This window comes from Alosa alosa, chromosome 22 (assembly GCF_017589495.1).
Source record: "Alosa alosa isolate M-15738 ecotype Scorff River chromosome 22, AALO_Geno_1.1, whole genome shotgun sequence".
Taxonomy (NCBI): domain Eukaryota; kingdom Metazoa; phylum Chordata; class Actinopteri; order Clupeiformes; family Clupeidae; genus Alosa; species Alosa alosa.
The window spans coordinates 23,162,639-23,187,644 of NC_063210.1; the positions used below are offsets into that span (position 1 = coordinate 23,162,639).

At 45.5% G+C, this 25,006-nt stretch overlaps 1 protein-coding gene across 1 annotated transcript; it reads left to right on the forward strand.

The window, feature by feature from the left end:
• The first annotated feature begins 4,894 nt into the window (after nt 1–4,894).
• Nucleotides 4,895–25,006, forward strand: LOC125287846 (inactive all-trans-retinol 13,14-reductase-like). Its single transcript, XM_048233892.1, has 8 exons — nt 4,895–5,365; nt 7,890–7,999; nt 14,621–14,851; nt 15,274–15,456; nt 15,586–15,724; nt 15,953–16,020; nt 16,168–16,334; nt 24,869–25,006. The coding sequence occupies exons 2-8, from the start codon at nt 7,921–7,923 to the stop codon at nt 24,956–24,958; spliced, it is 957 nt and encodes a 318-aa protein (XP_048089849.1). The 5' UTR covers nt 4,895–5,365; nt 7,890–7,920; the 3' UTR covers nt 24,959–25,006.

A 25,006-nucleotide genomic window follows, 5' to 3' on the forward strand; every position in this document is an offset into this window, starting at 1 on the left:
TGTAGGGGAGGACCACGTAGATCTTGAGAGGAGCCTCCCACCTCTAGTTTCGAAGCTTTTTTCAGATTATGAATCTCTAAGTCAGCTGTACAGTAGTGATATTTCTTCAGACAAGACAGTAATTTTTCAGAGTTTACAGACAGTTCCAAGATCAGATAGTCTGTTCTACACATCAGTTTCAATTGAGAATGGCCCCACTTTTAAAGCCCTTATCGATAGTGGATTCATGGCATGTACTTTTAGCGAAGTTTGCTGAAGCTAGTTTATTGCGATGCAGTCCAGATATAACAAAGCAGTCAGCTTACAACATTGTAATTGTTGGCTGTGGAGGCCATCGTGTCAGTCCCACAGCGATTTATGACCTTCAAGTGTCGATGTATGGTTGTTCCATGACGGTCCCTACTCTAGTTGTGCCAGGTCAGACTGAGGAGATGATCCTGGGCACCAACGCCATCAAGAGGCTCTTGAGACAGCTGAAAGGGACGACCGGGCTACTGGAGACTTATGTCCACGCCCAGCCATATCCAGAGTGATGAGTGTCACAAGTTTTGTCCCTTTTCTCCAACACTGAGAGAGGTAGAGAGGTGAGTCTGTGCCAGAGAGAGTAGGCACTGTGAAGCTCCAGAGAAGTGTGAGCCGCAGACAGAACACCTGGTTTGGGGAAAGCTACCCGTGTCTTCAGTGTTGTCGGTGGGCAGCACAGTCATCGTTGAGCCGACAAAGTCAAGGTCAAGACCAAAGCAGATAATGGTTGGCAGAGTAATCACACCGCTTTGGGGAGATGGTTCTGTTCCGCTGAAAGTCATCAATCCAACCAACCACAGAGTCGTGTTGAGAAAGAACACCAAGATAGCTGATGTGTCCCCTTGTATCGCTGTGGAAGAACTACCACAACCAGAACAGATCAAGTCAAATGTGCAGTGCGCTGAGAATGCCTGTCCCGCTTCAACGCCTTCAGATCCAGTGACAGATTAAACATGTCCTGAGCAACCTGAATCTTCCTGACATCGACTTGAGTCTTGTGAGGTGTCAGCACACTGGAAAGACGAGCTGCTTCAAGTCATTGAGAGATATGAGTCAATCTTCTCAAGAGACAAAATGGACTGTGGAGAAGCCAGAGACGTTGTCCATCGTGATCCATTTGACCGATGACCGAATTTTAGTTTTGCCGTACAGGCTAATACCACCAAGCCAGTATGCTTCACTAAGAACAGCTTTGAAAGCGAGATGGAGGAGAAAGGAATCATCAGTAAGTCACACAGTGATTATGCATCTCCACTTGTGTTGGTCTGGAAGAAGAATGGCGATTTAAGGATCTGCACTGACTTCAGGTGGCTTAATGCCTAACTGTCAGAGACGCTTACCCGCTTCGCCGCACCAGTCTGACGTGTTAGCTGCTCTGGGTGGAAACGTCTTCTTCTCCACTATGGACCTGACGTCAGGCTATTATAATGTGCCTCTACAGGAAGAGCACAAGAAATACACCGCTTTTTCTTCTCCTTTGGCCTGCACGAGTACAACAGACTCCCTCAGGGTCTCTCCAACAGTCCAGCTACATTCATGAGAATGATGATGTCTATCTTTGGAGATGAGAACTTCAGTAGTGTTCTGTGCTACCTGGGACGATCTGATGGTGTTTTGCTCGGCCTGAGTCTGTGGCCCTCCAACGCCTTGAAATGGTCTTCTCCCATCTGTCCAGTCATAACCTGAAGCTGGCCCCCTAAGAAGTGTTTCTTCTTGAGACGATCCAGAAGTTCCTTGGCCACATCATCTGTGAGGATGGAATCCAGACAGACCCTGGCAAAGTCGAGGCCATCAGCAAAGTCCAGAGAACTGATCTTATGGAGATTGATGGACAAACCCCGTGTCCAAAGAAGATCAGGTCGTTCCTCGGGATGGTGGTGTATTACCAACACTTTATCCAGGGATGTTCTGCCAAAGCCAAGCCGCTCTTCCAGTTGACTGCAGGTTCCAGCAAGCAGACTAATGTGAGAAAGGGAAGAAAACCTAGGAGGAGAATCAGCTATGCCAAACTTGCTCCCTCTGACTGGACGTCTGCGTGTCAGACCGCTTTTGATACCTTGAAGTCAGACCTGATGCAGAATGTAACTTTGGCTCATCCCACCTTTGACCAACCTTTCATTCTGGCCATAGATGCGTCCTTTGATGGAGTCGGGGCAGTTCTATCTCAAGTCCCTCCTGGTGAAGATGTGGCAAGACCAGTAGCCTTTGCCAGCAGAACACTTTCCCGCTCTCAGGTGAACTACCCTGTTCACAGACTGGAATTCTTTGCTTTGAAGTGGGCTGTTTGCGAAAAGTTCAGCCATTGGCTAAAAGGACGTCACTTCACAGCCTGGACGGACAACAATCCTTTGACGCACATCTTGACAAAGCCTAGGCTAGACGCCAGAGCAGCGATGGGTGGCTAAACTCGTGATCATACAGTTTTGATCTGAAGTATGTTCCAGGCCCCAGAAATGTTGTCGCTGATGCTTTGAGCAGAGAGCCATTTGTCCAGTCTTGCATAAGTTACCGTCTCGTCACAGAGCCATACTTGTCTCTTTTGAAGAATGTCAGTGGTGTTGTTGATGACACTGTTCAACATGCTTTCAAGTACACCACCAACCATCAGATGGTCCTGAGATCAGGAAATGGTCCGCAGGACGCACACAGTGATGAAGCCTCAGCCAGTGGTTCAGTCGGAGCTCCAGAAGTTTCAGCTGTTTTAGATGCACACTCTACAGGTGGCCTGTGTGAAGTCATGGGGGCGAGCCCAGCTGTTCCTCAATTGCAGCATGTTGACTCCATTCCCCACAGCAGTCTTGTGAACCAGCAGGGACAAGATGGAACCATCAACCGAGTTCTCTACTACATCGAGAGACGTCGAAAGCCTTCTAAGAGCGAAAGAGCAGATGAGCCCTCCAGTGTACGTCAGCTCCTGAAGTACTGGGACAAGCTGGTTATCCGTGATGGTGTGCTGTCCAAGGTTAGAAGAGACCACAACATGAACAGACGACTTTTCCTCTTTGTGGTGCCGAACTCTCTCAAAGCACAAGTCCTCACATGGCTTCATGATACAGCTGGTCACCAGGGGAAAAGCCGAATGTTGTCTCTTGCAAGACAGAGATTCTTCTGGGATGGCATGAATAGACATTGACGATCATGTGAAGAACTGTCATCGTTGTGTTGTTGGGAAGACACCAGAGCCCAATGCTCGTGCTCTGCTGGAGAGTATTCGCACATCAGAGCCGATGGAGTTGATCTGCATCGACTTTTGGTCTGCGGAGGTCAATGATGGGAAGTCCATGGATGTGCTCGTTGTGACTGATCACTTCTCTAAGATGGCCCATGCATTCCCATGCAAAAATCAATCTGCCAAGCAAGTAGCTCGGAGACTCTGGAATGACTTCTTTCTCGTTTACGGCTTTCCCAAGAGAATTCACTCTGACCAAGGTGCAAATTTCGAGAGCAAATTGATCAGGAACTGTTGACTCTGTCAGGTGTCGGGAAGTCACACACGACTCCATACCACCCCATGGGCAACGGCGTTGTTGAAAGATTCAACAGGACCCTTGGATCTATGATCAGAACTTTGCCGCCTAAGTCAAAAGCCAGATGGCCTCAGATGTTACAGCTGCTCACCTTCTGTTACAACTGCACAGAGCATGAGACAACAGGATTTGCACCTTTCTATCTCATGTTTGGTAGAGTCCCTCGTCTCCCAGTTGACATCCTGTTTCAAACTGTCATTTCTGATGGTGTAGTGGTGGACCACAATGAGTTTGTGTCTCGCCTGAAGAAAGACCTGCGTGAGGCGGTGCAGATAGCACAGAAGCACAGTCAGAAAGAACAGACTCGACACGCCAGGCTCTACAACAGGAAAGTCAAGGGCTCCCCACTTGCCATCGGTGACAGAGTGCTCATCGCGAACAGAGGTGAAAGAGGAAAGAGGAAGGTAGCAGACAAATGGGAGTCTTTTCCATATGAGGTCGTGGCTGTGAATCCCAACATCAATGTCTACAAGATCAGAGAAGTCAACTCAGACAGAGTGAAGGTAGTCCACAGAAATCTTTTGCTTCCTGTGAACTTTTTGCCTGTTGGAGATATGCGAGAACTCCCTTCCAGTGACAGTGGTGAGGCGGTCCCTGAGATAATCTCTCCAGATGAGGACGATGGCTGTGTTGACCGGACCTCACAGTGGGTGCTCACTAGCCCTGCTGACTTCGAGGTGGAGGATTGTCAAACTCCCAACACAGACTCGCCGGGTGTGTCTGATTGTTTGTCAGAACTAGTTGACTCAGCTAGTGACGTCGCAGGTGAAGAGAGAAAACAGGATGTTCTCCCTGCGGGCAATGGCTTTGGTTCACACGATGCTGAGCTCCAACCAGTAGTATCCACTCATGAAGACACCATCACAGATGAGCCTGCGGTATGCACTCAACCCCAGGGTTTTGACGACACAGTTACTCATACCAGACGAGGCAGGGCTGTCAAACCTCCTATAAGACTCATTTGTGAGATGAATGAACAACTTCTTGACACTCCTGAGTCCACAGTAAATTCTTTTATTTCTCTAGTTAAAAGTTTGTTTTAGGCTGAACTCTTAGTATTAGATTTAGTCAGTCTGAGAGTACACAAGACACAAATAGAGAGAAGTATCAGATATATGTAGTGTTATAGCAGAATTTGAGGTGTAGCAGGCATCTCTAGAGTCTACTTTCAGTCTGGGGTAAGGCGCCATCCCATTCTTTAGGTACTCCCTAGTTGGAGGATTTCTTGATCGACAGCTTTTGATACTCTTTAGTGAAATACTAGTTTCTTCTTTCTTCATACAGGCTTAATGACCACATTTCTTTTTTTTTTTCTCTCTCTCTCTCTCTTCTTTTCTTGATATTCTCTTATGGTACGTCCCCAATTTAGCAGTATTTAAGGGGGGTGTATGTAACGGTGTTAATAAAGTGCTCCATATAGTTATTGTTAAATCCTGCTAAATGGGTCAAGACTTTTATTTTGGAATTATTCTGTACAGTAGTTGCATTGTGGGTGTCCTGCAGCAGAAGGGAAGTTAACTGCTGCAGGTAAGCTTGGCAAATGAGGGTCCGCATTAAAAGTCATTAAAAGTGTTATAAATTGTATTATATATGTCCTATATCTATTGTTAAAATCATTATGTATGTTCATCCACATAACTCGCGTTTCAGCGATGTTTTGTATTGTCTTGTAACTTTTATTTGGTTTTGTATTTTCGGTTGACCTTGAAGCACGATCGTATGGCTTTAGTGCAAATTTTAATATCACATTTATTTTGTTCAGGCGGACCAGATCTCACTGTCTTCCCTCATGTTGTATTTCCTGACCCATGCAGGTAACCAATTGTATTTGTTGTTTTGATTTTATGTTTCTCGCGGAATGTTTTATGTTTCACTCAGAGCATGCTAGCATTTCGCGAGCTAGAATGACTAGCCATTAACGTTTTTGTAGCATTCTAAATGCAGTACCATTGTATCACCACAAGAGTGGAGGTTTACCTTTTATGAGCTGTTTTGGCGCGTTACTAATGAAAATAGATGAAGTAGTGTTTGTATTTGTATGTGGTATATCGAATTCACTCTCTGATTGAATGTTTGCATATTCTACTGTTTATATTTATTTTATCATACTGGATGATCACCCCATGTAAGATATAAGTAGTTTACTTATACAGTTACATACATTTACACATTCACACTCATGTTTTATGCCACATTATTCCCTTTGGAATTTATTTTGTATTATTTTATTGAGACACCTCACCTCATACTGGACCTGAAATGAAATAACCATATGCTTAGATACTTAGTGTAGTAGCCTAATAGAATTGTGTCTGAGAGCAGAAGGGAAGTTAACTGCTGCAGGCGGACCAGATCTCACTGTCTTCCCTCGTGTTGTATTTCCTGACCCATGCAGACCAATAAACCTGGTTCATCTACCATCATCGTTTCCGAGTGTATCACCAGTAAAACACAACGCAAGTTACACTCTATTCATATATGATTCAGAGGTTAATTCCCAATACTATAAGACCATGTCTCAGTAAGGTCTACTAACCTACTTCACAGCAGTTTTCAACTATTACCAGAGTAAAAGAAGTAGTGTGCTAAAGGGGGGGAGAACAACCAGGTCAAACAAGTCTTGTTCCTTCAAAACATGCCCCACTCCTGTGAGTTTCTGTTATTCTCTTTCAACAGTGTTTCTTTTCAGTCTTCAGCAGTTGATTTCTTGAAGTTTTTTGATTATGTTAATTTTCCTGTTCTTACAACATAATTCCATAAACATCATCACACATAACCAGTGGTTGGCACCAGGTGATATGTGGGCCAAATATGGCCCGTGACTATAAGGGCAAATGACCAGCCAGACAGATTATTTAGCTAATCTGATCTGATCACTGCCCCACTGCCATTTGGAATTCCACACAAATCATCTTATGAATACAGTGTTAGCTGGATCTTGTGCTGTATAAACTAATACAAGTCTCTCCCACAGCACCCAGAGCGTGTAAGGTTGATAAAAAAGGCCTGCACTGAGTGTCAGTCTCTCAGACGCTCAAGTACTTGCTATCACTGTTATTTCCTCAACTTCAATCTCTCCCTTGGCTCCTGGAAGCTTCAGCTGCTTGTCACTGGTCTTCTGTGTTGTGTGGATCTCTGGACCAGAGGCTTGACTCTCATCATGTGGCTGCTGATGTTTGTGGCGTGGTCCTTGGCCTGTGCCGGGGGAACCTACTGGTACCTGTTTGGGAAGCCGAGCCCGTTGTCTCTGGAGTTGCTATGGCTCAATGATCCACCAGAACAGGGGTCGGCAACCTTTTTTGCCTATAGAGAGCCACTTTTACCAATTTCTTTTTTTTTTTTTTATCTCAGAAGAGCCACATAAAGACGGTTACAAAAAAAAGTTTGAATATTTAACGTATAGTTACTTTCATTCAACAGAGGATTTTTAAATACATTTTCTACTCGTTTTAAAAGTAGGCCTAATGTGCAAGTTGAAATGTAAAGTGGAATGACAGAAGTATAGGCCTTAGGCTTCCCATGTACTGTAGGCTAAACACCACCCCCTATTTTTCCAGTGTCCTTTGGTATGCAAAGTAACATCATAGTTAACAACACAACACTCAATTTTCGTTGACATGTCATTGGTGAAATTAAACATTAGGCATACCAGATATTAGATTTGGTGAAGGCCTTGGAGTCTGGCTGGCTCATATTCAGTGAGGCGAAGTTTCATGCAAGAATTGAGGCTCTCACCATTTAAGGGCAACTCCACTCAAAACTGTCATATCCATAACGGCAACTAAATACCATGGCATTGTGTTGGGGTTATGGATGTGACAGTTTTGTGCAAAACTGCCCTTAAAACGGAGCGCAGGTTTGTCTTTATATTTTCATATGTGAGAGATTTCTCACATGCAAGTGGAACTGAACAGGGTTAACACAGCAATACTAACTCGTCCAGTGTGCGATATAACGGCAGTTCATTTCGTTTTTCAGAATCAGTCTTCAGATGGAAACTTTCCCATTTCAGCCCGCTTTCTTCAAGGGCCAAGTAAGCTGTGGTCGCTGACGCTTCCTTTTGACATTTTCCTTATCTAGCCTACAGCAAGCGCACACACCAACAATAACAAAGTGTTCTCGTTGAATGAAATGGAGGGAAATCGGTGATTTTGTTTGATATTGACTTGGCAACAAACCGCGAATGTAACAATATTGTGCAGGTATACGGTTACGGAGTCAAGTGAGGTGGAAAGTTATATAGGCTAAATTACTCAGATAGACCTACAATATTACATTTTGAAAATGAACTAAAATAAAATACATTTTAATTAAATACTCATTAATTATTTTCAAAAGCTGAGCCGCATCAGAGGGATCAGAGAGCCGCATGGGGCTCCGGAGCCGCGGGTTGCCGACCACTGCACTAGAACTAGACCAGGAGAAGAGGACCAAGTTGCTGAAGAAAGGTGAGCAACCCGTATAAAACGCTACATTTCTGGCATTAAAAGTTGTAAGTTGAGAAGAACAGCTACAAGTTGTTGCACCAGCCTCAGGTTGTGGTTGATGCAGTTGTAGTACATTACATTACATTTGGTTGACGCTTTTTTAACCAAAGCGACTAACAACATGGTAAACAGTAAGTTTTAGAACAATTCTCACAATTTTAGGACAGTTTAAAAAAAACACAGTAGAGTATAGTAAGAATAAGTGAGTGCTGTATTTTAACAGTTACTTGTCAGTTTAACGGCTGGTGAGTGCTAGGATCAGCAAGACTTGTTGTAAGTGTTGCTATGAGAGTAGATGTTCTCTAAAGAGCTGGGTCTTCAGGAGTTTTTTGAAAGTGGAAAAGGATGTCCCTGCCCTTGTAGGCAGTGTGTTCCACCAACGAGGAACAACAGATGAGAAAAGTTTGGATTGGCTTGAGTGTACCGGTGGTAGAGCTAGACGTCGTTCGTCAGAGGAGCGCAGCGGTCTGGAGGTAGTGTAAGTCTGTATGAGGGCATTCAAGTAGGTGGGAGCAGAACCGGAGACTACTTTGTAGGCAAGCGTTAGAGACTTGAATTTGATGCGGGCCACCATAGGTAGCCAGTGTAGCTGGATGAGCAGCGGGTAACATGTGCCCTTTTGGGTTGGTTGTAGACCAGGCGCTACCGCCGCGCTCTGGATCATCTGAAGTGGTTTCACTGTGCAGGCTGGGAGACCTGTCAGGAGGGCATTGCAGTAGTCGAAGTCGCGGAGATGACTATTGCCTGAACCAGAAGTTGGGTAGCATCTTGAGTCAAGTAAGTCCTGATTTTCCGTGATGTTGTAGAGTGCGAACGGCATGACCGGCCGGACTGAGGCAACATGATCTGAGAAGTTTAGTTGGTTGTCGAGAACAACTCCTAGATTTCTTGCAGTCCTGGTCGGGTGAAACAGACATGGAGTCAAATTTGATGTTGATGTCGTGGTGTATGATAGGTTTAGCTGGGATGACCAGCAGTTCAGTCTTTGAGAGGTTCAGCTGGAGGTGGTGTGCCTTCATCCATGTAGCTATGTCTGAAAGGCAATCCGAGATCCGCAAGGAAACCAGGGGGTCGTCAGGTGGAAAGGACAGATAGAGCTGTGTGTCGCCTGCATAGCAGTGGTATGAGAAGCCGCGTGCGTAACAGATAATCTGTCCCAAGGAGGTGGTGTAGATAGCAAAGAGGAGGGGCCCAGCACTGACCCTGGGGACCCCTGTGGTGAGATGGTGAGGTGCAGATAGTTGACCAAGCCATGATACGTTAAACGAAGCGCCCCTGTGAGGTAGGATTCAAACCAGGAGAGAGCAGCTCCGGAGATTCCCATGTCAGCCAGTATAGAGAGAAGGATACGGTGATTAACCGTGTCAAAAGGCAGCCGATAAGTCAAGCAGAATGAGTACTGATGATCGAGCGGTCGCCCTGGCTTCTTTTAAGGCTTCTGTTACAGACAGCAGAGCCGCTTTCGGTAGAGTGGCCGCTTTTGAACCCAGACTGATTTGGATCCAGAAGGTTGTTCTGTGAAAGGAAGTCAGAGACCTGTTTGGAGACTGTTCGCTCAATGCCTTTGGATAGGAAAGGCAGTAGTGAGACAGGGCGGTAGTTCTCGACTTTGAGCAGGGTTGAGAGAAGCTTTTTAAGTAACGGTGTTACCCGGCCATTTTGAACGCTGTTGGAAATGTGCCGGAGGTTAGCGAGGCATTGATCACATGTGTGATAGCTGGAGCCGATGGTCGGGCTGATGGACTGAAGTAGGCTCGTAGGTATAGGGTCCAGCGAGCATGTGGTGGGACGGCTGCATGTCAGAGTCTAGACACTTCACTCGAGAGAGGCGTGAATGCTGAAAAAGATGTTCCAGCAGTCCCTAGAGGTTGTAGGAGGCGGTATCTGAGTCAGCGCGCTGAGTGGGCATGTAGAGAATTGACTGCTGGATTGCCACTTTGTTTGTAAAAAATGAGGCGAGGGTGTCTGCAGTAAGGCTGGATGGAGGAGGAGGCAGCTGAGGGGTTGAGTAGCGATTTGAAGGTTGAGAAAAGTTTTCGAAAGTGTCTGTAGCGCTGTTGATTTTGTCATTGTAGAAAGTAGTCTTAGCAGCAGTGATGCTGGCTGAGAAGGAGGTCAGGAGTGTCTGGTAGTTGTTGAGGTCGCCAGCTAGTTTGATTTGTGCCATTTCCTCTCCGCAGCGCTCTGAGTTTGGCGCGCTTTGATCGAGGGTATCATTTAGCCATGGATGAGAATGTTTGGATCGAGCTGGCCTTGTGGTAAGAGGGCACAGCTCGCCCAGACACTCCAGGTCAGTGTGGAGCAGAGCGAAGTCAGTGGTTTCATTAACCTCCAGAGAGGAGAAGGTGTTGAGTGGGAGGTAGACCGGAGGCAACCACAGAGGAGAAGCGCTGGAGACAGGTTCCGGATGTTGCGGAGGAACGCGTGACCATCGGCTGAGGAGCCGGAGGCTGTTCTGTCAGGCTGACGCTGAACTGGATGAAGAAGTGGTCAGAAAGATGGAGAGGCGCCACCATGAGGGTGTCTGTGCTGCAGTTCGAAAGTGAAAATCAAGTCAAGCTCTTTGCCAGCTTTGTGAGTCGGTGGGCTTTGAACCAGTTCGAGGTCAAAGGAGGGACCAGGGCCAAAAAAGTCCGCTGAGCCTGGGGCATCTAAGTGGATGTTCATATCACCGAGAACAAGAAGCGGACAGTCATGCTCAGGGATGGAGGATAGCAGAGTGTCAAGTTCGTCAATAAAGTCGCCTAGTTGGCCTGGAGGGCGTAGATGACAAGCACGAGTTTTGCTGGGGCTTATCACTGTGATGGCATGGAATTAATGAGACATATTTGTTTGAAGGCAGTAGCGGGTGAATTTCCATTTGTTGGAGATCAGCAGGCCCGTCCGCCTCCTCGCCCAGATAGGCGAGGGTGTGGGATAGTGTAAGGTTAGTGGAGAGTGCAGCCGGGGTGGCAGTGTTCTCTGGTTTGATCCAAGTCTCAGTGAGAGCAAGGAGTTCCAATGAAAGGTGGTTGGCATAGCCAGCTATGAAGTCCGCTTTGTTGACTGGGCGGATTGACAGTTCCACAAGCCCATGGAGAAGGAGGTTTCTGTCAGTGAGGACCGTTTAAGTTCCTGGAGGTTAAGGCGATTTCTGCCCCTTTTGGCATGATGCCGTTTTCTGCAATGGCCGGTGATAACAGATATGATGGAACGGCACATTTTGCCTTTGTCGGTGCCTGTGCTCGGTGAACTTGCACAAGTAAACTTTTTGTCTTGACCGGCGTCCGCCTTACAATTGGCTGGTTGAAACGCAGGGCTGCCGCTTATGCTGACGCCCAGCAGCAGCCACTATTTTTATGCTGCTAGGAATTGCATGCAGCTGTCCTCCTGTCTCACTAATGATGCATCAGCGTAGACCGCCCTCTGACGCTCGCAGACAGCTTAGATTGTTCAAAAGGGTGTTAATTACTGTCAACTGAAAGTCCGCTCGCTCACACCGACCGAAACTCACAGTTTCTAGTAAGTCTTACATAATGAAAAGAACTGACATAAGGTAAAGGACATACTGTGAGCAATAGGCAAATGAGCCTTTGTACTGTTATGTAGTTTTACACTGATTATAGTCATACTGCGTGCTCCACCGGATAATTTACTAATCTGATTACTGGTGCTGGCCATTTGAAATTGCACACATCTTTGCACAAAAACAGCTTTTAGGTCTCCCACTGCTGTTTGTGCTTACAGTAGGATCTTTCTCATGGTATTATGATACCCTCCGATCGCTTTCTCATGGTATATATGATACCCTCCGATCGCAGCGCACCAAACTCAGAGCCGCGGAGAGGAAATGGCACAAATCCAAACTAGCTGACGACCTCAAAAACTACCAGACACTCCTGACCTCCTTCTCAGCCAGCATCACTGCTGCTAAGACTGCTTTCTACCATGACAAAATCAACAGCGCCTACAGACACTCAAAACTTTTCTCAACCTTCAAATTGCTACTGAACCCTCAGCTGCCTCCTCCTCCATCCAGCCTTATTGCAGATACCCTTGCCTCATTTTTTACAAACAAAGTGGCGGCAATCAGCAGTCAATTTTCTACATGCCCACTAACGATCTGACTCAGATACCGCGACCTCTACAACCTCTAGGGACTGCTGGAACATCTTTTTTCAGCATTCACGCCTCTCCGAGAGTGAAGTGTCCAGACTCCTGACATGCAGCCGCCCTACCACATGCTCGCTGGACCCTATACCCACGAGCCTACTTCAGTCCATCAGCCCGACCATCGCCTCCAGCTATCACATTATGTGATCAATGCTCGCTAACCTCCGGCACATTTCCAACAGCGTTCAAAATGGCCCGGTAACACCGTTACTTAAGCTTCTCTCAACCCTGCTCAAGTCGAGAACTACCGCCTGTCTCACTACTGCCTTTCCTATCCAAAGGCATTGAACGAAAGCAGTCTCCAAACAGGTCTCTGACTTCCTTTCACAGAACAACCTTCTGGATCCAAATCAGTCTGGGTTCAAAAGCGCCACTTCACCAAACGGCTCTGCTGTCTGTAACAGAAGCCTTAAAAGAAGCCAGGGCGACCGCCGGTCATCAGTACTCATTCTGCTTGACTTATCGGTTGCCTTTGACACGTTCATCACCGTGATCCTTCTCTCTATACTCGCTGACATGGGAATCTCCGGTTCTGCTCTCTCCTGGTTTGAATCCTACCTCACAGGACGCCGTTTAACATATCATGGCTGGGTCAGCTATCCGCACCTCACCATCTCACCACAGGGGTCCCCAGGGCTCAGTGCTGGGCCCCCCCTCTTTGCTATCTACACCACCTCCTTGGGACAGATTATCCGCTCACACGGCTTCTCATACCACTGCTATGCATTCCACACACACAGCTCTATCTGTCCTTTCCACCTGACGCACCCCTGGTTTCAGCACGGATCTCGGATTGCCTTTCAGACATAGCTACATGGATGAAGGCACACCACCTCCAGCTGAACCTCTCAAAGACTGAACTGCTGGTCATCCCAGCTAAACCTACCATACACCACGACATCAACATCAAATTTGACTCCCTGTCTGTTTCACCTGACCAGGACTGCAAGAAATCTAGGAGTTGTTCTTGACAACCAACTAAACTTCTCAGATCATGTTGCCTCAGTCGCCCCGGTCATGCCGCTTTTGCACTCTCCAACATAATGGAAAATCAGGACTTACTTGACTCAAGATGCTACCCAACTTCTGGTTCAGGCAATAGTCATCTCAACGACTCGACTACTGCAATGCCCTCCTGACAGGTCTCCCAGCCTGCGCAGTGAAACCACTTCAGATGATCCAGAATGCGGGCGGGCGCTTGGTCTACAACCAACCCAAAAGGGCACATGTTACCCCCGCTGCTCATCCAGCTACACTGGCTACCTATGGTGGCCCAGCATCAAATTCAAGTCTCTAACGCTTTGCCTACAAAGTAGTCTCCGGTTCTGCTCCCACCTACTTGAATGCCCTCATACAGACTTACACTACCTCCCAGAGCTGTGCTCCTCTGATCTAACCACGCCTAGCTCTACCACCGGCACGCCAAGCCAATCCAAACTTTTCTCATCTGTTGTTCCTCGTTGGTGGAACACACTGCCAGTTCCTACAAGGGCAGGGACATCCTTTTCCACTTTCAAAAAACTCCTGAAGACCCAGCTCTTTAGAGAACATCTACTCTCATAGCAACACTTACAACAAGTCTTACTGATCCTAGCACTCACCAGCCGTTTTAAACTGACAAGTAACTGTTAAAAACAGCACTCACCGACGCACTTATTCTTACTGTACTCTAATGTTTTTTTAAACTGTCCTAAAATTGTGAGAATTGTTCCAAAACATACTGTTTACCATGTTGTTAGTCGCTTTGGTTAAAAAGCGTCAGCCAAATGTAATGTAATGTAATGTAATGTAATATTACATTTGTAAGTTCATTGTGCATAGTTATTAAGTAAGCTTAGTTAGACTTTAAATTTCACACTTTGCCCATTATTAAAATTAGAACCCTTGGATCCATTCATAGTAAGTTGGCTGCAATTTGCATACATACTATGACAGATGAGTTATGACATGACTATGACAGCAGTCCCTCAGCTGTTTTGAGACAGTATTATTACATCTGTTATAAATTCATACAATAGATTAAAAAGTCTCTCTTAGAGAATCACTGTATATTGCTTATTGTTGTAAATGGAAGTGAAACAAACTGTATTTATGTTGGAAAACATGACATAAGCATAATTGACCAATTGTGTTTTGTTTCTAGAGAATTTGTTTAAGGGAGTGTTGGCAATATCTAATCTTTTTACTGCTATTCCTCAGCTGCTTTAGACACTGTTATTGTTGCTGTATAAATGAATAAGACAGCACAAATCTCTAGTTGGCGAAAAAGCATGATAAAAACATCCTCGTTAACATTCTGTCTCTTAGTGAAATATTTTTTATTCTCATCACTGCTGTTTCGTCAACCTCTCTATTTGCTTACTGCAGCAAGTCAAATGAAATCTGACAGTAGTTCCTCTTTTTCTGAACTGTTCTTTATCTCTTTCTCAGCTCTTGGAGGCTTCTGCTGTGTGTCACTGGTCTGCTATGTGGGTCTCTGGATCAGAAGCTTGACCCTCATCATGAAGCTGCTGCGGTTTCTGGTGTCTGGGTCCTTGGCCTGTGCTGGGGGAACCCACTGGTACCTGTTTCTGAAGCCCAGCCTGTTCTCTCTGGAGTCACTGTGGCCCACAGAACCACTAGAAGTGGACCAGAAGAAGAGGAACAAGGTACCGAAGAAAGGTGAGAGGTCAAATTCCTATAAACTTCTATGCATTTATATGGCTTGATGACATTTGAAAACAAAAAATGCCATGTTTATTTATACTGGATGTGGATCATGTTTATTGTGACCATTTCTTTTTCTTGTATTGACGGTGGTAGTGTAGTGGATCTGCAGTAGCCTGAAAGTTGTCGGTTCAATTCCCAGCTTCTGATGAGGCACTTAACCCCAAGTTTTGTGATCCCTTGTAATATCTGACATGACTTTGGTCATTCTGCTAAATGTAATGTTTAATGTAATGTAATGTAATTGCTTTCTCATATCAGAAAGCACAGCAGTCAATGGCGAGAGCCAGGCTGGTGTGGACTGGTACCATTTATCATCATAATGTAAATCATCTGCAAGGCCAACAGCAATTACATATGTGTCTCCCTTGGTGTAGGTTTCAGTAGGGAGAAAATCCCTGAGAACCTGGATGCCATCGTCATCGGCAGCGGTCTTGGAGGCCTGACTACGGCTGCTTGTATGGCCAAAAAGGGGAAGAGGGTCCTGGTTCTAGAACAACACGACACGACTGGTGGATGCTGCCACACCTTCACGGAGAAAGGCTTTGAATTTGATGTTGGTGAGTAGACCTGCCACCTCAGATTCACATAAAACATGGTAATTTAAAACAGTGAATCATAAATATCTAATAAATGTACATTCTCTTTTTTGAATCGAAGTGAACAGGAATTAATTATTTTTTTTGCAGATATCCAGACACATGCCCAAATGATGAAACCTGGCAAAGCTTGCGTGCTCCTTTTCTGTGGTTTCGATGGCACTGCTAAAGAGCTCGACATCACGCCAACCACTTTATGGCTCTTCAAGGAGAACGACATAGACAAATCGTGAGTACCTTGACCAGTGATTAGAAAAGAATGGATAGAGTACACACATGTCAGAAGTGGAGCTACAAGAAGGAACTAATATATCCCCAAAATTAGCCAATTTAGGCAACACATTAAGGGTATATTTGTCCATATATTATGACTTATATAATGCCTTTAATACAATTTAATGATACAGGCTGGTATTAAATTAAATTGGACAGAACTGAATTGGATTTTATGTCTCAGGATGGATAAATTATTTGCTATCACCTTCCCATCTGCCAAAGACCCTGCCTCTAAAATCAGACACCCAGGTGAGACTGTATGCAACACACACATCTCAGAATCATTTGGGTCCCTTTTATTAACCTTATTATAGACGTAGTATAAGGCCAATTTTTTTGCATTTCATGAAAGCTTCCACATTCTTGTGATGCTAACTGTCCTGCTTATCTTGGTAGGTAAATCCTGCATGACTGTCCTGACCATGGTGAACTACGAGTGGTTCGAGGAGTGGAAGGACTCAACGGTTAGGAAGAGAGGAGACGACTACACAGAGTACAAGAACAGATTCGCTGACCACCTCTTTAACTGGGCCTGCGAGCATTTCCCTAAGATCAAAGACAAGGTTAGTTGTGGAAGGACTTTTTTTGTTACTTTTATTCAGGAATTAATAAATCTACTAACTAGTGTTGTCACGATACCAAAATTATGACTTCGATACGATACCTGCCATAAATATCACGATGCTCGATACTGAAACGATACTACGGCAAAACCTAAGATATCTGGAAAAGAAAGGACTCATACCTCCTCCAAGTGTATTGAATCATTTATGTTGAATTCGGTGCACTTTTGTAGTGTGCAGGTCAACTCTGGGTTCTAAACTTCCTACATAATTATTATTTGTTATAGTCAGTGAAATAGTAGGCCTACTTTGTGTGAAGTCCTTTATTGTTTGTTATAGTTCATTTACATTGTGTTGTTTTGGCAATAAAGTAGCTTTAAATAGCCAAACTAGGCTAGATCAAGGTCAGTGTTGAAATTACTGCATGCAAATCACTGAATGCTATGCAGAGGGGCCTAATCTTTAGGCCATCTTATGTACAGTATAGGCTACCCTAGGCCTTCCCGTGTTCATGGAATTTCTTTGACAGTTGCAAAAGTAAAAATGTGAGGATAGTCTTCTTTGCGCCCAGTGTACAAGTTCACCATTAGCCTACCTGTTGCAATATATCTGTGTGCATTCCTACATCACGTCTATTTCTTTGATAACATGATTTGCTACCACGTAACAATAAGCCGCTATTATTATTAGGACTCAACACGCTTTGGTGGTATTATATGCCGTGGGCTTTAATTAGCGCATTTCAGGTATCCCATCTTACATCTGGCCAATAATTATTAAACAAATTGCAGTCTACATGCCATGACAAATATTACCAGTAGTACTGACCGAACATGAAATAGATTGTTTACAAGTTATGGTAATGTTATTCTGGCGTGAACATTGCGCTTTCATCACGTTAGCACCCTATGATTACAGCTCGTTATGTCTCGTCAAAATGATTACAGCTTGTTATGTCTCGTCAAAATGCATTGATGAAGGAAGGTTCGCTTTATCTCAAAGAATCATATACTCGTTTCACTTAGGCTAGACTAAAACAGAAGAGAAGAACTTGGCACTAACCATGTAGTCGTGTTTTCTATAGCATATTCGTTAACCTGTCGTTTTTTGAACTCTTTAAAAATGTTGGGATATGTCTGCGAGGTGTTTAGCCAAGTTCCATGCGTAGCCTACTGCTTTTAAATGACTTTGAAACATATTTTACAAACGGGCCTCTGTGTACCTGATGGCTTGCCTTCACTATTCGCAATGTATCCGAAATAGTTGCAGATTTTACTTCACCTTTTGTTTTATCCACAAGGCCGAGGACTGTCGGCAAAGAACTATGTTGACGTAGGCTGCGCACTCACTCACTCAGAGCTGCCTGCTTGACACGCCCACTTGCCTAGATGCGTGCAAGGAGCAGTGAGAGCAGCAGTTCACACAAACACAGAACGTTATTATTTTAATAAAGTATCGATTCTAAAAACGTCGAAAATCGTATCGTTTTTTGCGTGAAGGCATCGTGATACCTTTTTAGTATCGATACTACTACTAACTGAATTTGAGTTCCAATGATATATGTGTCGCCATTAGGGCGATATATGTATAGAGACTTTTATATTGACACATTCAGAAAGAATAGGACCTTTTATTTTGATACCGTTTCCTGTATTTTCCTTACCACTTCCTGCCTTGTCATCAGTTACTTCACATTTAGTTCCTATCTGCTGAAAACGGTTTCTACTTAAATAATTCCTCTCTGTGAACGATGCTAGAAGCAAAGTCGTAAGTAAATGCATTGTTAAGTTAAATTATTGATAGTTTAAGTTAAGTTTATAGTAGAAAGAGAAGGTAATAAATAGGTTAAAAAGACTTCATGTGAAGCTGAACTTTATGTTAAAAACAGTCAAACTTATTTTGTTGCAGTTTTCACTCTGCCATGTAATGCTGGATCTTCAAGTAAACAACAGTGAAATGTTAACTACAGAACAGACTCCTGGTTATTGCATCAGAGTTTAACTTGTTGGATAGCTTCAGTTAATACACTGCAGTGAGGACAGCACAGTGAAAAGACTGAGAAGTTAGCATTGAACATCAAGTCAAGATGGAAACTAGATCTAATAAATCAAGTAGAAGTGGAAGCAGCTTTCATTCATCTACCTCATCAACCAGTGCTTTATTTCCGCGACGAGCAAAAGCAGCAGCTGCAAGTCTTGGCCGAATATGCTGAGCAAGAAGCCAAAGCTAGGATAGAAAAAGTTAAAAAAGAGACTGAAATTGAAACACTAGCCATCTGCCGTGAAGCAGCAGAAGCTGAAGCCGTAGCAGCTGTCTGGGAGTCAGCAGTTACAGGGAGAAAAAAATGTATTGTGCTGGATGAAACAAACGCAACAGAGCAAAGCAAACTTGAACGAACAAGTGAATACATCCAAACTCACTTCCATTCCACTAATCCTGTCCAACAAACAACCACCTATGCCACTCTCAGTTATAGCCCGAACAACCCCTTTGTTTCACACCACCAGCCGCCTGTGTTTTTATATGACAGCACTAACAATGTGGAATTTACAGACTTTGACTTGGACTATTCACCGCCAGCGGCCAAACATTCAGTCAGCCAGAATCCATTTACCAGAGAAGGGCCCCGGGTTATTCCCAAGAGTCTCACCTCACAGATCAGTGACTTGAATATCGAGGCTCCATCCTTCAACCCCCAGCCGAAAAATACTCAAAGTATGCTTGCAACTGAACACCTGGCACAATATTTAGCTCGGCGTGACCTAGTGAATACGAGTTTGTACGAGTTTGACGATAAACCTGAAAATTATCGTGCTTGGCTGTCGTCATACAAAAATGCCACTCAAGGACTTGGTCTCACAGCCACTGAGGAATTGGATTTGATGACACGATGGCTTGGAAAAGAATCCAGCAACCAGGTGAAACGCCTCCGTGCAGTGCACATTGCAAGCCCACAGACAGCACTGGTGAAAGCCTGGGAACGTCTTCAACAGTGTTATGCAGCCCCAGAGGTGATTGAAAAGGCCCTCTTCACCCGACTGGACGCATTTCCCAGAGTCTCAGCCAAAGAAAATCTGAAGCTACGAGAGCTGGCTGATCTGCTTATGGAAGTGCAGTGTGCCAAGGAAGATGGCTACTTACCAGGCCTGTCCTACCTGGACACGACGCGTGGAATTGAGCCTATAGTGACAAAGCTGCCTTATGGACTCCAGGAAAGATGGGTCTCAGTCGGTTCTAAGTATAAAGAAGAAAATAGAGGACGGTTCCCACCGTTCGATTACTTCACGAAATTCATATGTTATGAGGCCAAGAAAAGAAATGACCCCAGCTTTGCCCTTTTAAATACAACTACAACATCATCTGTCAGAGCTGAAAGTGCCTTTCCTAAAACCCAGAAACCCATTGCAGTTCACAAGATCAATGTCACTCCCGCAGAGGCAAATGTCTCTAGTGATCCAAGTAAGATCTGCCCATTACATGCAAAACCCCACCCACTGAAGAAGTGCAAAGCCTTCAGAGCCGAAACCCTTGATGACAGAAAGGTATTTCTGAAAGAAAACGGAATCTGCTTCAAGTGCTGTAGCTCCACCAACCATATGGCAAAGAACTGCACTGGTGTGAAGTGTTTTGAGTGTGACAGCACCCAACATGTCTCAGCTATGCACCCGGGACCAGCACCGCTACCTACAACTCCTCTGACCTCGCCACAGCATGGCGGGGAGGGAGAAGCGGTAAACGACACCAGTGAGATTAGCTCAAGCTGCACAGCAGTATGCGGCACAGGACAAGTCGGACGGTCGTGCTCCAAGATATGCCTGGCAAGAGTGTACCAGAAAGACCACCCAGACGAAGCCATCAAGGCCTACATCGTGTTGAGCGACCACAGTAACCGCTCGCTGGCCAAGTCCAGTTTCTTTGACAAGTTTGACATTCACACTAAGCCATATCCTTACCAACTGAAAACATGTTCTGGTGTAGTGGAAACGTCTGGCAGAAGGGCATCGGATTTTTTAGTGGAGTCCCTAAATGGAAAAGTTACAATCCCCTTACCACCACTCACTGAGTGTAATGACTTACCTGACAATAGGTCCGAAATTCCCACACCAAATGCCGCTCTTCATCAGCCTCACCTGTCAAAGGTAGCAGAACACATCCCAGAGCTGGACCCCACAGCTGAGATCCTCCTGCTACTAGGGAGAGATACAATCAGAGCACACAAAGTACGGGAACAAATAAATGGCCCTGCCAATGCACCCTTCGCTCAGCGCCTTGACTTGGGCTGGGTGCTGGTAGGAGAAGTCTGCTTAGGGAACACGCACAAGCCGAATGTCAGTTCTTTCCGGACGACCATGGTTGACTGTCATCGGCCCTCACTCTTTCAGCCATGCACAAGCAATTTGCACATTAAAGAGGAACTTCACGACAGCACCTTACCACCCAGAGCTAAGGAAGACAGTCTGGGTCAAAACGTGTTTGACTGCACTGAACAGGATAATAAGCTAGCACCTTCAATCGAAGATGAAACTTTCCTAAAAATCATGGACAAAGAAGTCTACAGAAACCATTTACACAGCTGGGTTGCTCCATTGCCGTTCAGACAACCAAGGCAACAGCTTCCCAACAACCGCGAGAGCAAGCACTCAAAGCGGTTTGAATCACTCAACGCCAATTCAGAAGAAAGCCAGAAATGCAAAAGCAATACTTGGAATTCATGGACAAACTGCTGAAAAACAACCATGCTGAGGTGGCACCAGAGCTAAGAGAAGAAGAGTGCTGGTATTTACCAAGCTTTGCAGTGTATCACCCACAGAAACCCGATCAAATCAGGGTTGTGTTTGATTCAAGTGCCCAACAGTCTGGAATCTCCTTGAATAATGTGCTCTTGACAGGACCGGATCTGAACAACACCCTTCTAGGAGTGCTCATGCGGTTCCGAAAAGACAAGGTCGCTGTGATGGCGGACATTCAACAAATGTTCTATTGCTTCCTTGTGGCCGAAAAGCACAGAAACTACCTCGCGATTCCTATGGTTCAAAGACAACAACGTAGCCAACGAGGTAATTGACTACAGAATGAAAGTTCATGTTTTTTGGAAACAGCCCATCTCCTGCAGTGGCAATCTATGGGCTCAGAAGAGCCATCAGAGATGGCGAGAGAAATATGGAGCAGACACAGTCAACTTAGGTCGAACGGCACTTTTATGTTGATGATGGCCTCTGTTCTGTCCCAACTGATGCAGAGGCTATTAGGCTGCTCCATAGGACTCAAGCCTCACTTGCTGAGTCTAACCTGAGGCTCCACAAATTTGCCTCAAACAGTCAGGCTGTCTTGGAAGCCTTCCCAAGCGAGGACTGCATACAAGCCAAAAAGGATGTAGACCTCAGCGGAGATGAGTCACCCACCCAACGCAGCTTGGGGCTCCTGTGGGAAAAGCATACACATTCACCTTCTCTGTGTCAACTGACACCAAACCATTCACCCGTCGAGGGGTTCTTTCCATGGTGAACAGTGTCTTTGACCCTTTTAGGGTTTCTGGCTCCAGTTACTGATCCAAGGCAGGGACCTTCTCAGAGAGTTGAATTCTGAGACATCGGAGGGACACCCCATTGCCTGAAGATAAGTTACGCGCAAGTGGGAGGCTTGGAGAAACTCGCTTCAAGACTTAAGGCACTTTCACATATCTAGGATGTACACAGGCATCTGTCCAACCAAGGCTGAACGAGTAGAACTCCACGTCTTTAGCGATGCATCTGTGAAAGCCATTGGCGCCGTGGCCTACTTGAGAGCCATCAAGGAGACACAGTAGGCGTTGGATTTGTCATGGCAAAGGCCAAACTTGCTCCTCAATCAGATCCAACCATTCCCAGACTTGAACTGTGTGCAGCAGTCTTAGCAGTGGAAATAGCTGAGCGGATTCAGGATGAATTAGATCTAAAGCTGGACGCCACCAAGTTCTACACTGATAGCAAGGTTGTCCTTGGATACATTTACAACCAGTCCAGACGGTTCTATGTGTACGTCCACAATCGTGTCCTGCGTATACGCCAATCTACCATCCCTGAACAATGGCACTACGTGAACACCGAAGACAATCCGGCTGACCTGGCATCACGGTCGGTTCCAGCAGCACGCCTCACACAGACGATGTGGTTCAACGGACCAACCTTCCTGCGCAAGCTGTCCATTCAGCCAGACCTAGCTCAGTCATTCAGCTTAGTCTCACCGAGTCCCGATGCAGAGGTCCGTCCAGTTGTGAAGAGCTACATCACCGATCTGCAAGGGAAAGTTCTCAGCACAGAGCGCTTTGAAAGGTTCTCCACATTCGACACTCTCCAACGAGCCATCGCACTCCTGATTCATATAGCAAGATCCTTCAAGACTCCGACAGGCAAGTGTAAGGGATGGCATCGCTGTGGCTTACCTCACTCAGTTGATGAGCTTTCACAAGCAAGAGAAGTCATCATCAGAGCTGTTCAGAGGAATACGTTTGTGAAGGAATTTGAAGCTCTGGAGAGAGGAAAGCAAGTTCCGTTAAACAGCTGCCTACGCTCCCTCAACCCGATCTTACAGGCTGACCTCCTCCGCCTTGGAGGCAGACTGAAGAATGCGGATGTGGCCATTGAACAAAAGAACCCTGTCATTCTCCCAAAAGAACACCACGTTTCCTTGCTTCTTACCAGATATCATCATGCCCAAGTAAAGCATCAGGGCCGTCATCTAACAGAAGGTGCTGTACGAGCTGCTGGACTCTGGATCCTGGGAGGCAAGCGGCTTGTGAACTCAACTATTCACAAGTGCATCACCTGTCGCAGACTTAGAGGACGGATGCAAGAACAACAAATGGCAGATTTGCCCGCAGAGCGCCTTACAACCTGCCCTCCCTTCACATACGTAGGCCTAGATGTTTTCGGACCCTGGCACGTCTCCACCAGACGCACCAGAGGGACGCAACCTGAGAGCAAGTGCTGGGCCATACTATTCTGCTGCATGAGCTCCAGAGCAGTTCACGTTGAGGTGATTACCTCGATGGACACCTCAAGCTGCATAAACGCGTTGAGGCGTTTCTTTGCCATAAGAGGACCAGCCAAACAACTGAGGTCAGACTGTGGCACGAATTTCATTGGGGCCTGTAAAGAACTCGGGCTGAGTGCAGACCAACCGGACAGCACGGTGCAGAGGTACCTGCACCAACAAGGATGCTCCTGGGTGTTTAACCCGCCTCATGCCTCACACATGGGGGGTTCATGGGAGCGCCTCATTGGGGTAGCCCGAAGAATCCTGGATTCAATGCTACGTGATCACAGCACTCGCCTAACTCATGAAGTTCTGTGCACACTAATGGCGGAAGTGACCGCAATTCTGAATGCAAGACCGCTAGTTCCAGTATCGAATGATCCAGAGAATCCATACATCCTTACACCATCGATGCTGTTAACGCAGAAAGTTGGGGTCCCACCACCTCCAGGTGACTTCACAGACAGGGACCTCCTCACTAAGCAGTGGAGACAAGTACAAGCCCTATCCAACTTGTTCTGGAATCATTGGAGACAAGCGTACCTGTCAACCCTACAAAGCCGCAAGAAATGGACAAGGTCCCACCAGAACCTGCAAGACGGTGACATCGTCCTTCTCAAAGACAACCAAGCTGCCCGCAACAACTGGCCTTTGGCAGTGGTCACAAAGGCTATTCCAGGAACAGATGGAAGAGTCCGTAAGGTGGAATTGAGGACAGCAAACCAAGGACAATCAAAGACTTACCTTAGACCAGTGACCGAAACTGTTTTGCTTCTCCGTAAGGACTGATGTTTCTGATGTAGTTCTTGATTGAGTTAAATGTTTATCCTAGTGTAGTGACCTCACAGTGGTCAGGCGGGGAGTGTGTCGCCATTAGGGCGATATATGTATAGACTTTTTATATTGACACATTCAGAAAGAATAGGACCTTTTATTTTGATACCGTTTCCTGTATTTTCCTTACCACTTCCTGCCTTGTCATCAGTTACTTCACATTTAGTTCCTATCTGCTGAAAACGGTTTCTACTTAAATAATTCCTCTCTGTGAACGATGCTAGAAGCAAAGTCGTAAGTAAATGCATTGTTAAGTTAAATTATTGATAGTTTAAGTTAAGTTTATAGTAGAAAGAGAAGGTAATAAATAGGTTAAAAAGACTTCATGTGAAGCTGAACTTTATGTTAAAAACAGTCAAACTTATTTTGTTGCAGTTTTCACTCTGCCATGTAATGCTGGATCTTCAAGTAAACAACAGTGAAATGTTAACTACAGAACAGACTCCTGGTTATTGCATCAGAGTTTAACTTGTTGGATAGCTTCAGTTAATACACTGCAGTGAGGACAGCACAATATATGAGTACTATATTGGAGAATGGAAAATATAAACAGAGTAAATTCACTAATCTTCACTTCCTATCTGAATGTTACACTGCCTTCTAAGCTGTTTTTGCAGGTCAACATCACAACCATAGAGAATAATTATCAATCACATTTCTGTGTTTCTGTCTGTCACCCCGTTCAGGTGGTGTACCAGGAGATAGCCACACCACTCTCCAATGAGCACTACCTGAGAGCATTCAGGGGGCCCCGTACTCTGGCGAGCACACCCTAGAACACTTTGACCCAGTGTTAATGGTCAAGAACCGCTGTGACGCATGCG